We start from the raw sequence: 15735 nt of genomic DNA, 5'->3' as shown, positions 1-15735 counted from the left end.
GCACGCCCGGAGGGGAGGGGCTTGGGGCTGCCCCGCCCAGAGCCGTGTGCGCCCCCTGCCGGGGCCGGGGAGCAGCGGCGGGGACGGAGTGGAACGAAGGAATAAACTGAACAGAGTCAATTGTACTGTTAATCACACACAGAATCCCAGAATGTCAGGGGTTGAAGGGCCCTGGAAAGCTCATCCAGTGCAATCCCCCCATGGAGCAGGAACACCCAGATGAGGTTACACAGGAAGGTGTCCAGGCGGGTTGGAATGTCTGCACAGAAGGAGACTCCACAACCCCCTGGGCAGCCTGGGCCAGGCTCTGCCACCCTCACCCCGAACAAGTTTCTTCTCAAATTTAAGTGGAACCTCCTGTGTTCCAGTTTGCACCCACTGCCCCTTGTCCTGTCACTGGTTGTCACCAGAAGAGCCTGGCTCCATCCTCCTGACACTCACCCTTTCCATATTGATCCCCAGGAATGAGTCCCCCCTCAGTGTCCTCTTGTCCAGCTCCAGAGCCCCAGCTCCCTCAGCCTTTCCTCACACGGGAGATGCTCCACTCCCTGCAGCATCTTGGTGGCTGCGCTGGACTCTCTGCAGCAGTTCCCTGTCCTGCTGGAACTGAGGGGCCAGACATTCAGTACTTCACAGAAATACCCATTCTGGTAATATAAAGTGTCCATTTTGATCAGCAGACTATAACCCTCAACAGAATAGGAATTTAGAAATACATTCTGTCATAAATATATATATAAAAAAATCAAAGTCTGTAAACAAATACAGAAAAGAGATTATATGATATCCTAAATAATTAAAGTTAGTACTTACAATGTTAACTGTAGAATTTCACTGGAGAGGGACTTTTTACAAGGGCGTGCAATGACAGGACAAGGGCTTTAAACAGAAAGAGGGGAGATTTAGGTAAGACATGAGGAAGGAATTGTCACCCCTGAGGGTGGTGAGAGCCTGGCCCAGGTTGGCCAGAGAGGTGGTGGCTGAACCATCCCTGGAGACATCCCAGGCCAGGCTGGACGGGGCTCTGAGCAACCTGAGCTGGTGAAGATGTCCCTGTCATGGCAGGGGGGGCACCGGGGAGCTGGGAAGGTCCTTCAACCCAAACCATTCTGTGACTCTGTGATCTCCAAGTGCACCCGCGGGCTCCCGTCAGCAGTCGCTGACACTGTGGGTGTCGGGGGGACAATCCCCACAGGGGCGACTGCCGAGACCGGTCAGACCATGGGGGCATCCGTCAGCTTTCACCATCAAGAAACCGGGTCATAAACCAACCTCACCCAGATAATCAGGTATTTGCAATTCCCACAGCCACCTCCATCATTTCCCAACTAACGAGGCTGTTGTTTTCCCCGCTGCATCCAGAGCCACATCTGCACTGAATATTTTAGAGACCGCAGCACAACTACAAATAGGGCAGGCTATTTCTGGAGCTACCGTAAATGAACCAAAACATAACTGCAAACAGGACGTCAGCGCCTCGCAAAGAGCCACGTTTAATATTCCTCCTCGATGCTCGCCACAAGAAAAGCCGTGTTCTGCCAAGCAATGGCTCATTGTTCACACCGAGTGGGCATAACACACAAATGAACACAAAGTGTTACGGGATTCAGCACAACCTTGGTAAAAAAAGACATGAAAGACGCATCTACTAAAAAATTCTCCAATTATTGAAAGTGTCACCAATCAAAAGAAAAATATATTTAACTACAACTGAACATTTTTTTCCTTATAGAATTTATCCAAGAAAGGAAACAATGACTTTCATGGCTAATATCATGGATTTTCCTTGAGCAAGTGTAGCAGCAGTTCATTAAACACATACTGGTAAGGAAGTGTAAACTGTTCAGATCACTTTTATAATTAAGATACAGGTAGACACATTCATCTGTGATATAGGTCCTTTTAATCAGAAAATACATAAGGGAAAGCAGTAGTGTTGGATTAGATACAGCAAGCAGATCAGCTTTAACGAATGCATCCTCAGGCAAAGGATTTTGTATTACTATTGTTACAAAGCATTAACCCCTTTTTGATGAGAAGGGCAAGGAACTCTTTCCACTTTAGTGATCTGATCCCTGGTTTTATCCATCATTGCAGAACTGGGGCTGTGACCCATAAAAGGTGATTCATACACCCGGAGTGGGAGAAAAGACACTGGTTCATGGAAGCTCTGGAGCTCCTCAGCATGTTAATGTGCTTAAAAAATGGGACATGGATCAAGGAAGTTTTACTTCTAACACAGCAGAGAATGATTTATACACTTTCAGCTCTCCTGAAAAATGGTGCATGCACTAAAACCTCTTGCCTGTTTGTATTGATGTCATTGGCAAAGCGCCTTATTTAAAGAGATCCACTTCAGACCCAAAAGACCCCGGATCAAAGGTTTAATGAAGATAGAAGGAACCATCTGTATCAACCCAGCAGCAGCAAGCGCTGCCAGCATCACCTGGGATCAACACCAGGCTTTCCACATGCCAGCGTTCCCGGGGTAAACACCCCGATAATGAGCACCCTGGCTGCTTGTGAAAGCGCGTTAGCGGAGGGGAATCCCCCCGAAGGAATCCTGTCCTGCTGGTAAAGAAGCGTATTTTTGCCAGCAGATGTGCTGATGCTCAGCGCTGACACGGGTTTGTTGGAGCTCACTGCCCTGGCTGCTCCTGCACATCACGCTGGCTCCAGGAGCCATGTGCTGGTTTGACTGAAAATGGGTTCATTTTCTTCCTGCAGTTAGAAACCTTTCTTTTCCATAGCTCATTATTTGCACTCAGTTTGAGAACAAGCAGATAACACCCAGCACAGAGTTAATGTTTTTACTTGCTCTGCTCTGAGACCAAGGACACGCTAAGCTCTGCCCACAGAGATGGGGCAGAGCTTAACTGACATCCAGATTGATCAGTAAGAGTATTCCATCCCATTAGCATCATGTTTCCTATATAAAGAGTCCGGCTGTTGGGGGCTCTTCTGTTTTCTTGCCTGCTTGCTCTTGCTGTAGAGCCGGGGGGTTGGGTCGGGACATTCAGCCCGGCCTTTGCCACCCTGCAGAGCCTCGGGGCTTTTCTGCCTTTTTCCTCTCGTTTCTCTCTCCGGGATCGGCTTTAGGACCAGGTGTGGTTTGCTGGGAATGGCTGCTCAGTTGTGGATGGAGTTCATCTGGAATTGCCTTGAGTATCTTTTATTTTATATTCTATTTTACATATATATATATATATATATATTTTTTACTAGAACTGTATTAGTATTTAGTTATTTATTAAACTGTGTTCATCTCAATCCAAGTTTCTCCCTTTTCTTTTGATTCTCTCCCGTTGGGGGGGTGAGCGAGCGGCTGTTGTGGTTGTATTGCTGCCTGGGGTTAAACCACGACACTCTGACAGTGTAAGACCAGCCCGTATGGGTGTAACTAGAGACTTTCACCTCCTACAGATGTAGCTACACATAACAGAAGCGTTCAGATAAGCTCAAACATAAATATCTCGTACGCAATGACGAGCGCTGCACAAGGCAGCTCAGCCATTGCCGGCAGAGTGTTGGGAGGGCGCTGGAACAAACACAAGCTGGAGCAGTTTAAAAGAGCTGCTGCGAGGGGCACGGAAAACGCGTGTCCAAGCCTGGCTTCCGCAGTGTCAACACGTTATCACCTCCGTTGCTCTGCCAGGGCCTCATCCTGGCACAGTCAGCACAGGAGCCCCAGGTGGGGCTGGTCGCAGCCGAGCCAACCTCAGGCTGCCCCTCCTTAGCTCCTTAACGCACTGGGGCTGGTTTTCCAAGGCACGGATGGCAGAGCTCGCTGTCCAGACCCTCCTGTCGCACCCGGCTGTGTCTCCTGGCTGCAAAAACGGCCATGATGCTCATTTTTTGATTCTTTCTCACTTTGGCAATAAATTTACCATACGAAATGGCCAGGCCCAAACTCAGCAAACACAGGACAAGAAGCAGAACTGCATCCCATCGCTTCCTTGACCCTCTTTAAGATAATTTAGAAGTTAAATCCTCCCCTAACTTGCATACAGAGGAACGGCTGCTGGTCAGATCACTGCGACTCTCTGATGCTCCTGATCCAAGTCAGACATTGTTTCCTCCATAGTAAATGGAAGTTGTTGATCTTCAGCTTCAAACACCTTTCCCTCTTTTTTCTAAAACAAACAAACAAAATCAAACCAACAAACAAAACCCCCCAAATTAAATTGAATTACCTTTGAATGCTAGTGTAAAGTAGCACTGGCACGTAAGCAAGGCCCTGCCCTGACCAGATGGATTTGAAAAGCTCCTGCATCCTCCAAAACCAACTTCTTCAAGACCCCTTTATTCAAGCTGCTGAGTGTATTTCAAGTCATACTGCAAATAGTCCTTGAGAAACCCCCTTGAAGCAAAACAGACACCAGGAACCAACCTCCTCCAAAACCCCAATCAGTCTGCACATAGCAGGAGCTCACTAATTTCACTGCGAGTTCATGGTCTAAACACAATGCAGAAAAGGGGTATGATCTTTATTTTGCAATAGGGTTACTTAATACAGCTTGTTTAATAGAAAACACCTCAACACTGTCTCAAACTCAGACACCACACAAAGCCACTGGTGGGGCAGCTGTCCTTAAGGAAGCGCCCAACATAAAGCAGGACACTACAGTTCTTTGCTGTTCAGAGTGACGCTGCCACCTGCCAGGGACAACCAAAGTGCAGAAGCAGGTCAGGACCTCCAAGAAACATTTCCCTGCTTATGAACAACAAAAGACAGACAGAGGTACCTGAAGTCACTTTTTTCTTCTGCCTTGCCTCACTATTCAGTTATTACCCGGAGACTTCAGCTTGCTGGAGATCATTTTTTGGAGACAGTATTCAATGACGAGAGATCACACACATCATATAAGCTGCTGTGTGTCAGGACCATTTTAGCCCCTACTCGTGTTGGATGGCATGGCTTAAACCCAGATTCAATAATGAAAATAATCCATGCTCTCAGAGTTATCTGTCAGTTTTCTGCAGGTTGGGAATGGATGTTTGTGTCGGTCCCTTCTTGGCACAGAACATGATCCCACGGCGATGCCAATGTAGTATGGTCAAACACGTCCTGATGGGAGAAACGCTTCATAAACAGAGTAACAGCCGACACCGAGACACGATGACAGCAGAGATACACCCACAATAGTGTAAAGCACCCTCCCCAGGTGCTGTGGGACTGACCACGGGTCGCAAACAGCATTTCGGACCTTCCCATTCATACACACTACCTCAAAAAATTAGACAGTCTATAAATTAATGCCCAAGTCTGAAAAGGCATGGAAAGCAAACGCTGAACATACAGGTGGTCTCAGCTGTTTGAGTCACCTCAGATCCACCTTGTGCGCTGAAACCCAGAAAAGTGTCTGAGTCAACACCCACGTTTTTACTCATTCCAAAGCAGGAAAGCAGCTGCCTGGGACACCCAGGAATTCCTCAGTGTGGACAGCATCACATGCTCCAGCTACGGTTTGTAATTCTGACAAAGCAGGGAGAAGCACGGGCGATGTGTTTCTGCTGACAGAGATACATGAGTCAGGAGCGATCCCTCAGCAACACAATAAACGTCATCCCCTAATAAAACTGCAGTTACTCGGTCAAGGTTGTTCCTCTGATTGTACAGAACGTTTCGTGCCTGGAGGCTGTGGCTCTTTGCTCAGGTGCACTTTGGTACAAATCCCTTTTGGACAGGTGAACACTGATAGACAGTTGAGGAGAAATGTATTGTGTAGACAGCAATGTATTGTGTAACTCGATTGTGGTTAATAATGTATGCAACATGATTGGCTTAACTAACAGAAATAGGGGCTTCAAGAGGAACTTAAAGAAGATCACCTATCCCAGCCTTAACTGCATCCTGGTGTGAAGCAAACTAAGCAACAAAGCATGACAAGGAGTCACGGATCAAATAGTTTCCAGGCCAAAGAGCAAGGGTTTATGAAAGTTCATCAAAAGGAAGACTACTTACTTCAGCCCGAAGACCCCAACAGACAACCACCAGGAAGCCGTGCACACGCGCAACAAGGGGTGGGGATATTAAAATGATTTTGGGGAACTAATTGTAATATGACCGCCCACTCTAAGAAACAGCATGAGTATGTATGAACTAACTGGCATAAACCAGCAAGCTTTGGGCAAAATGCTGTGCAAGCTTTGGGAGCGATCCCCTTGCACATACTTGCTTTGTAACTCATCTTGAGTTGTAGAGTTTATTCCACATGTCAACACTTGTGTCACAATTGGCTCCACCGCCGTGACTCCCCAGCACCGTGGGACGGAGGAGGCTGAAGGAGCCAATGCTCCCATCACACTGCAGCGCTGGCTGCGTCGAGCTGCCCGAGCACACAAACGCAGCGTTAACAACGTACGAATTGCTGAACCTGGGCCAGGACCATCTGCACGTCTGTCCTGGTTTTGTTAAAAACAAGTTTCTCTTTTAGTGAATGTGCCTGTCAGCTAAAGCTTCATATCAGCTGCATTTTCCTGGAGAACCAGACACATGTTTTGGTAAACATAGCAATGGAATGCGAAGTTATTGATAAGCATGGATGGACATCTCGGGAGAGGGGCAACGAGAAACTGGTGACCAAGAAACTGACCAACTGTGTGTAACTTCCCATTCACGTGAATACTTCATATAAAAGTGGGAGATCACGAGGATCTCGTCCCTTTTTCCTAATGGAGACATTAGGAGAGGATCTTGCGAGTCATCCCTGTGAACTGAGGCCAGTGACAGACTGAATCCAGCTCCGGTTGGCTGCACAGTCCAGTCCAGGACTTCAGGTGCCGGCTCTGCAGTTGCTGGGACTTTCAAGATTGGTTTTGTATATTTTGTATTATTTTCTCTATTTTATCGGTAGCATCAGTAAAACATTTTTAATTTTTCCAACTCTTCTCTCTGTCCTTCTTTCCCTCCCGATCGCCTGTGCTGAGTGGGAAGGGGGAGAGGGAGGGGATGAAAGGGGAAGGGGGGAGGAGAGCAGGTTAACAATACATCTGCCAGGGTTTTATTGTCACCCCGCAATCTAAATCCTTGACAATGTCACTAGGACTCTTCGGGACAAGCCAGAGTTGCGTCTGTTGCACACGTGACAAACATCTTCAATGCAGATGTTTTGCAAGAATTCTTGAGCTCTGCGTGCAATTACGAGGCTCTATCAAGGCTACAAAAATAAGCCCTTTATTATTTTGGAGGACCCAGATGACCTTCTGTCCTTAATGGCCATGGTTAAACATTACTAAAGGAAGACACCAGATACAGCTGGATACTGGACTGTGATATTAGGAGAGCTCCAAGGGGCAGTCGATGGCCTTGCCACAGCGTTTCTCTCTAAAACAAAAAGGAGGTGGTAGGAAAATACGCAATTATGCATCTATTGCACACGCACTTAGACTAAAACCTTGTTTAGAGAAAGCAACAGATTAGTAAAAATAGTCCTAAGTAGGTTCTGTTTTCTGAAGAAAAAAACAATCAATCATGAGAATAATTAAAACCTTCAGAAGGAAAACACATAAGGCAAAACCAGTCACTGATGACACTTTTTAATTTGATATGGCCAGACTCTTTCAAAGTAACTTGTAAAACCAACAGAATAAGACACACCTAGAGGACAGACAAGTTTCATATTTACAAAAGTAATAGTGTAAAAGTAATTCAAAAGTAATAGTGTAAAAGCATTTTTCAAATAGTGGTGACAGAAGCACGGAAACATACAAAGCATCATGTGTTTTAGAACATTATTATAGTTTTATTATATTCTTAACTATTAAAAGAATCTGTTGAATTTTACTGCCTGATTCTAATGCAACATCTCGTCCTCAAAACAACTTCCGATACAAACTAAAGAAAGCCACTTTTTCTGCTTGTAAACAACAAAACCACCTGCTTTTGTTTTCCCAGACGTGGCTGAAGTGACACAGCAGAGTTAACACGAGCGCTCTATTCATTACCATTAAATTAAAAAAAACAGTTGAGCAAAGGGAAAAAAACAGACCAAGTCAGTGAATCATTCAGTTGGATTCTGGATGACAATCAGGAAGTAGTCTTTATCTGGAGAAAAACAAAACACAACAAAATCATTCCTTCATTGCTGATATTTGTTCACAGCAGCAGTAAATGTCAGCATTTTTTCATATCTCGTTGATACACTGGGAATGATAGAGTCCTGACATTCACTCTCAATGAGCAAAACAGGCTTGGCATCTCACATCACTTATGAGCCTTACTGAGAAAAGGTGTCAGCTTTAGAAACTCCACGCTCCCAAACCAGCTGAATTTAGCTCAGTTTGCACCTAGGAAACTCTAACTGGGGCGGCTGGAGCTGTGGTTCTGCGGGAGCAACGCTCATTCCTCTCTTTTCAGGCCTCGCATGGAAACCAGAGGCTGCCTCAGCATCAATCCCAGAGCTGGGCTTAAGATCTGCCTCGGCCAGCCCCGAGGAGAGGTTTATTGCAGCTGCCATCCCCTCCCGCGGCACAGCCCACCGTGGGCCAGCACCAAGGGACAAAGCCGAGTTCCTGCCCCACGAGCAACCTGCGCTCATCTCGCTGCTTCCCGGGTGTCTTGGTTTTGTTAAAACCAAGTTTCTCTTTTAGTGAATTTGCCTGTCAGCTAAAGCTTCATATCAGCTGCATTTTCCTGGAGAACCAGATACATGTTTTGGTAAACATAGCAATGGAATGCGAAGTTATTGATAAGCATGGATGGACATCTCGGGAGAGGGGCAACAAGAAACTGGTGACCAAGAAACTGACCAACTGTGTATAACATCCCATTCGCGTGAATACTTCATATAAAAGTGGGAGATCATGAGGATCTCGTCCCTTTTTCCTTATGGTGACATTAGCAGAGGACCTTGCGAGTCGTCCCTGCAAACTGAGGCCAGTGACAGATTGAATCCAGCTCCGGTTGGCTGCAGAGTCCAGTCCAGGACTTCAGGTGCCGGCTCTGCAGTTGCCGGGACTTTCAAGATTGGTTTTGTACATTTTGTATGATTTTCTCTATTCTTATTAGTAAAACATTTTTAATGTTTCCAACTCTCTTCTCTCTGTCCTTCTTTCCCTCCCGATCGCCTGTGCTGAGTGGGAAGGGGGAGAAGGAGGGGATGAAAGGGGAAAGGGGGGAGGAGAGGAGGTTAACAATACATCTGCCAGGGTTTGATTGTCACCCTGCAATCAAAACCCTCGACACCAGGGCATAATTGGATGAAATGAGGATGTTCCCTGAAAAGATGGTTGCTGCTGCTACATTCTACAACTCATTATTCCAGCTACAATATGCTCTATTACTTTTCTCTGAACTGGAAAATCTATTAGACTGTTTTGCTTTATCACTTTGTCTGCAGTTCGGAGCTGGAATCGCTCTCCAAACATATTCCTTTCCAACTCTTGTGGTTTTATACTGAAAGCACAAAACATGAGAGGCTGCAACACACTCTCAAACACTATTTAACACCTTCTACTTTGATCAACGTGAAATGAGGGAAGCGATTTCCCATATTCAAACGGGAAAAAAAGCAAATTTAGGTCAATGATAAAAGCTTTTGACTGACAAGAAAGCAGAACAGCTTCTTGGAAGGGATTATACAATATGAATAAAAGCAGCAGGCAGAACAGTCGTCTCAGGCTGACAGTGTCAATCGCACGAGAAGAGAGCTGCACTGGATTCCCTGATCCCTGCTTTACCCCACTCGCTTTTACCTGGTGCAACCATGATTTCGTTTTTCTTGGAGCGGATGCGCAGGAACGTGAGGTCGTTCTGGGGATCGATGTCCCGCACGGTGCTCCGCGCCTTCATGATGAAGCTGTGCATGAGGCCCGCGTACTGGATCGTCGTGGAGTTGTCCATAGTGCTTTTGATAGGAATACCTGCAAAACAGGGTCAGTGACAAAACTGCAGAACTAACTCCGCCTTGGGCAGCACCAGGTCCAACTGGGGTGGCCATTTAACCTCAGCAGATATTGTTGCTACACTGGGGATTCTTTTTAAAGGCTTAAACGGAGAACACAAACAGAAATACAATGTGGAAAGGCTAAGATCTGGAACTGCAGGTGTAGGCCAGAAGAACTGTTTACCTCTAGTAGCATCAGTGCTCTACTTTTGCTTTTTCATTTAATTGTTTACTTATGAAATTTATAAATTGAAATAAATAACAACAAAAATATCTGGGACAGAGAGAGGAAATACCAATGTTTCAATGCTTTTCTCCTGACTAGGGACAGCTTTTCCTTACAGAAAGGCTCCTGAACATCACAGCTGGGCTGGGATCGGTGCTGATTACCGAGAACATCGGTTGCTGCATCACACAGGTATGGGGCCTGTACCTAGTGGAGTCCCTCAAGGGTCGGTACTGGGACCAGTATTATTCAATATATTCATCAACAACTTGGACGAGGGAATAGAGTGACTGTCAGTGAGTTTCCTGCTGACACCAAGCTGGGAGGAGTGGCTGACACTGGAAGCTGTGCTGCCATCCAGAGACCTGGACAGGCTGGAGAGCTGGGTGGGGAAAAATTTAATGAAATAGAACAAGGGCAAGTGTAGAGTCTTGAATCTGGGCAGGAACAACCCCAGGTTCCAGTATAAGTTGGGGAATGACCTATTAGAGAGCAGAGTAGGGGAAAGGGACCTGGGGGTCCTGGGGACAGCAGGGTGACCATGAGCCAGCACTGGGCCCTTGTGGCCAGGAAGCCAATGGTACCTGGGGTGGGTTAGAAGGGGGTGGTCAGTAGGTCAGAGAGGTTCTCCTGCCCCTCTGCTCTGCCCTGGGGAGACCACACCTGGAATATTGTGTCCAGATGTGGCCCCTCAGTTCCAGCAGGACAGGGAACTGCTGCAGAGAGTCCAGCACAGCCACCAAGATGCTGCAGGGAGTGGAGCATCTCCCGTGTGAGGAAAGGCTGAGGGAGCTGGGGCTCTGGAGCTGGACAAGAGGACACTGAGGGGTGACCTCATTAATGTTTACAGATATGTAAAGGGTGAGTGTCAGGAGGATGGAGCCAGGCTCTTCTCTGTGGGACAAGGGCCAGTGGGTTCAAACTGGAAGACAAGAGGTTCCACTTAAATGTGAAAAGAAACTTGTTCCCGGTGAGGGTGGCAGAGCCTGGCCCAGGCTGCCCAGGGGGGTTGTGGAGTCTCCTTCTGTGCAGACATTCCAACCCGCCTGGACACCTTCCTGTGTAACCTCATCTGGGTGTTCCTGCTCCATGGGGGGATTGCACTGGATGAGCTTTCCAGGTCCCTTCCAACCCCTGACATCCTGGGATTCTGTGAAGGTGAAGGCTCCAAGGTTCAGCCGCAGGAGCTGACACTGTCCTGCGAGGTCCCTGGTTCAGCTCCTGCGCCCCAGCCAAGAGGGCAGAGAAACCCACACACTTTGGCCAGAGCTTTCCCTCCATTATACTTCTGCCACCCAATAGATACGTTTCCTCACAAAAAGGCAGCTAAAATTCAGCTCATGTGTCCGAACAACGCAGCAGCCAACTACCAACTACTGGCACAGCACAAAAACCGCTGCAGGTGTTTGTTCAAATAAGTGCAGCTCCAGCCTGGAGAGCACGATCCATTATTCACCATCATGAAAAAGCAGCGAGCGGGAACACAAGCTGCATACGAGTATGCAAGAATCTGATCTTCAATATATTCATATACAGCTACTGTCTGTCATCTTTCCTAAGGTTTACTTCTAGGAAATATTCAATTTAAAAAGATAATGACACAATTTTAAGAAGCTGGGCTGCTCCCAGTGTATTTAGAGGGCTCTGAACAAGTCTGTTCTATTGGGCCCTTCACTGAGTCCAGAAAGAGAAAACCAGCTTACGAGTGTCATGAATCACAGGGCGGTTGGGGTTGGAAGGGACCTCAGGAGATCATCGAGTCCAAGAGGCCAAGACAGCAGCGCTCTGGACATGCACAGCAGCAACATTTCAGATGCTGTGAGAGGTTTTAGCGCTACTGACAAAGCCTTTGACTGAACACAGCCTCAAACACGGGCGTAACTCAAGTATTTCTAAGCGTTTGCTATTTATCTTCATTTATTTACTTCCTAAAACACTAAAGAGAGTTTGCAAAAAAGCAGAAATAAGAAACCAATTTTTCTTGTCTCTCTGCTTTGGCTACAGTAAAATCTTCACTAAAGACAGACTGGAATCTAAATGCAAGTAGCACCATCAGCAGTTTTTAAAGTGTGTGTTCAGAGTTACATCTCAGAAAACCGAGACTGACGCTGTACCTTCAGAATTAACCACAATGATTCCTTGCACTCCTTTTTGGCTCTGGATTCGCTTCAGCGTTTCTTCCACCTCAGCCTGCAAACAGAAAAAGCCCAAATCAATAGATGGCAGCTGCTGTTTGCCTTCCACCAAAGCTCTGGAATCATGTGGCCAAGAATAAAGCTGCACCAAGATGATTCAGGCAGATTTTACCTACACTGCCCTATGCAGCGACATGTCTGTGCTTCGGTACCACCTTCTCTGCACCACCTTTTCAGTTGTTTTCCATCTTTGCTCTTCACTCATTTGCGATTATAATCTTGTGGAAACTCGGAACTCCCCTCTAATCTTCGCCCTTTCTCTGCAACCTCACCCATCAGTTCCTCCCTGCAGGATGGCAGCTGGAACACTGCTGAGTCAGACTGCTGCCATTCGGGTGGCAAGCAAAAAGCACATAAGAAAATACACGTGGAATTTATAATTTTTATATTTTTAAAAAATAATTTTAATTTTAAAAATAATTTTATATATATTTTTTAATATTTTTTTCTGCATTCTTCTTCAAGGCTACCTCCCCTTTTATCAAATAAATGCTAAGAGCAATTACAAATAAGTAAGGGGAAACCAGCGAATAAATGTTATTTATTTCTAATGATGATTCATGCTGGGATAACTAACAAGATTATAACCACTAAAAATAATTTACAACTTTGTGAAATCAACTTAAAAAACCCCAAAAACTGAAGGCCAAGGCAAAAGTCCCTTTGTCTTTGTAAAAATCACCATCAACTTTGGAAGAGCTTTCAAACCTTTCTGCGCAACTGCAAGACGTCAATCAAAATTCACCTACGTGTTCTCTGACAGGGTCATAAAGCCTCAGCACCTGAGCTGTCTTCCACAGCCGCGTGAATATTTGGCATTTTCTATTCCCATTAAAGGAAACAGAGACACGCGGCATCTTTCAGGTCTTGCTAGAGAGTCGCACAGCAGCGCTCTCGCGGGGACAGGAATCACCTGAACCTGGGAAAGGTGAGACCCACCCGGCGCATTTGGCCACGGCGGCTGTTCCTGGGGCATCGTGAAAACCCTGTGATTCCACCCCCCAGCACGAGAACGTGGGCGCGTTATAAACCCCGCTCCCTTGTCCTAACAAAACCACACGGCCTCAACCTCAGATCTGCAAACCAATTTTCCGCAAGGTGCTGTCGGTACAAGCAGCTCGGAGTAACAAACTGTCGCTGATAAGAGACGGCGCCACTGGAGTTTGTCTTTACGAAGCAGAGTTTTTCTGTCTTATCCAGCATAGAAAAATTCAGTCTTTTCAACAAAGCTCTTGATTATTTCTGAATGCTGGACTATTTTCAAATAGAAGACAAGGGAAGCGGAACAAAGACCGTGTGTACAGATGCTGAGAGGAATATGGTGGCATATTCAAGTCCGAAATAACTTCCTGACTTATTAGCAGTATTTAAGTCCTGATTTGTTAAATACTTTCTTTCATTGGACCTTAACTAATTCGTCTGGATGCAAAGAAACATCTGCAGAGAACAACACCAATTTTTAATTTCTTCTAACAACCGATAGATAACCTAATGACAAGGGGGGTGATCTGCAGCTGACATGGGAAGGTCTTGCTCCTCCTGTTCTTATTCCCCGACACGGGGAGCCCTGGTGCTTGTCCAACACCTCCGCAAGCCAGTTCAGCTCAGCAGAGCCGCAAAAACACTGCTGAGAAAAAAAAAGTACATTTAACTTGCAAAACAAACAAAAGCTATCTTCACAAAGGGATGGATAACTACAAAAGGTAGTAAATGGGGCAGGAGAGATGCACACTTCAAAAGGAGAATAAATACTCCCCATCACTGGTTTCCTCTTCCATAACCTTTGCTGTATATACAACAGTGGCCTTTGCCTTTCTGTTTTCATCTAGAACGCTTTAACTCCTCGGTTTGCTGAAAAAATCTCTTATTAGACCATTTCAACTCCACACCTTCCATTTAGGTCAATATATATTTCTTTAGAAATTTTTCCACATATTTTCATCCCCAATTTCACAAACACAAACTGGCCAAAAAGACACTTGAACAGGAAACAACCTCCAGCACAAGCACGACAAAATAAATACGGTCCAGGTTCCAAAGAATACTGAACAGCCAGTTGGCTTAAAATGGTATTTCCCCTGACTGCTTCCAGCTTTAGGAGCTGTAACCTGATAGCCACGAGAAACGCAAACGTGGACGGCACCTTCCCCCATCCCGGGGGGTGTTCGAGTGTCTGACAGAACGAACTGAAGGGTTCAGTCCACGCAGTGATTTGGGGCAGGACCCACAGCCCCAGGCGGGCCGGGTGAATCCCCTGGTGACAGCACAGGGACTGTCCTCTGTCTTGCTCCAGCTGCCCTGGGCTTGTACCTCTCGGAGAAGGAGTGTGATCACACTCTCATGTTACCTGAAAAACCACCGGGCACAGCTGAGAGCAGAGGGACCCACCTCAGACCATGACACGTCTCACCCTTTCCTAAGGTCTCATCACCTCACTTCTAGCCCAGGAAACAGAGGGCTCATTTCACAACCCCAGCAGCATCTTCTCTGTCGCATCATCTCTGTGCTTCTCCACAGGGATTTCACGTAACACAAAGATGCTGCAGGACAGGTTTGCATCCTGGAGGGAGCCCCAGCTTGGGAGGACACCCCGAGGAGCCAGCCAAGCGTCCTGGCGATGGCTCTGGATCCAGGGGCACCCAGCCCCTCAGACTCACTGCCCACCGCCCCACAGCTCCCAGGAAACCTGGGACACGCGTTCCCATGGACACACCTGCAGGAAAGGACCCACGAGATCGGGGTGACAAGGTGTGTGTGACACAGCGTGTGAGACGGTGCGAGACGCAGCGTGTGACAGGGTGCGTGACCCGGGGTGTGTGACCCGGGCTGTGACCCCGGCCAGGCCACAACCAGCACAGCCCCCCTCAGCCCCCTTCACAACACCCCGACCGCACCCGCGCGGCCCGGAGCGCAAACCGAACCCGGCCCGAACCGCTGGGACCAGGGCAAACCGGACAGAGACGGACGGACACCGGGCGGCCCAGAGACCCGCCCGGGCGGGGCAGCCCCAGCGCCGGCCCCTCCGCCCCGCTCTGCGCCAACACGGGCGGTTCCCACAGCGGAGCACCCGAGAGGCGGCGCCTCCCCAGCCGGCCCGGGGCAGCGCCAGGGGGACGGGATGAGAACGGGACGGGATAGAATGGAACGGGACGGAACGGGACGGGATGGAATGGAACGGGACGGGATGGGATAGAATGGAACGGGACGGAACGGGACGGGATGGAATGGAACGGGACGGGATGGAACGGGACGGGATGGGATAGAATGGAACGGGACGGAACGGGACGGGATGGAATGGAACGGGACGGGATGGAACGGGACGGGCCCCGCGGTTCTGATCGGGCCCCGCGCGCGGCCTCACCCACCATCTCGAGCCGCCTCCGCTCCGCCCACTCCGGGCAGCGCGCGCATGCGCCGCCCGCTCGGC

General features: G+C 47.7%; 1 protein-coding gene across 1 annotated transcript; it reads right to left on the bottom strand.

The window, feature by feature from the left end:
* Nucleotides 1–7523: 7523 nt before the first annotated feature.
* On the bottom strand, nucleotides 7524–15735 carry DYNLRB1 (dynein light chain roadblock-type 1). Its single transcript, XM_082065271.1, has 4 exons — nucleotides 15674–15735; nucleotides 12228–12303; nucleotides 9697–9864; nucleotides 7524–8047 (listed from the first exon to the last, which is right to left on the bottom strand). The coding sequence occupies exons 1-4, from the start codon at nucleotides 15674–15676 to the stop codon at nucleotides 8004–8006; spliced, it is 291 nt and encodes a 96-aa protein (XP_081921397.1). The 5' UTR covers nucleotides 15677–15735; the 3' UTR covers nucleotides 7524–8003.

Source organism: Streptopelia decaocto, assembly GCF_964273445.1.
Source record: "Streptopelia decaocto genome assembly, chromosome: 14".
Taxonomy (NCBI): Eukaryota; Metazoa; Chordata; class Aves; order Columbiformes; family Columbidae; genus Streptopelia; species Streptopelia decaocto.
This window is presented reverse-complemented; position numbering and strand designations above follow the sequence as displayed.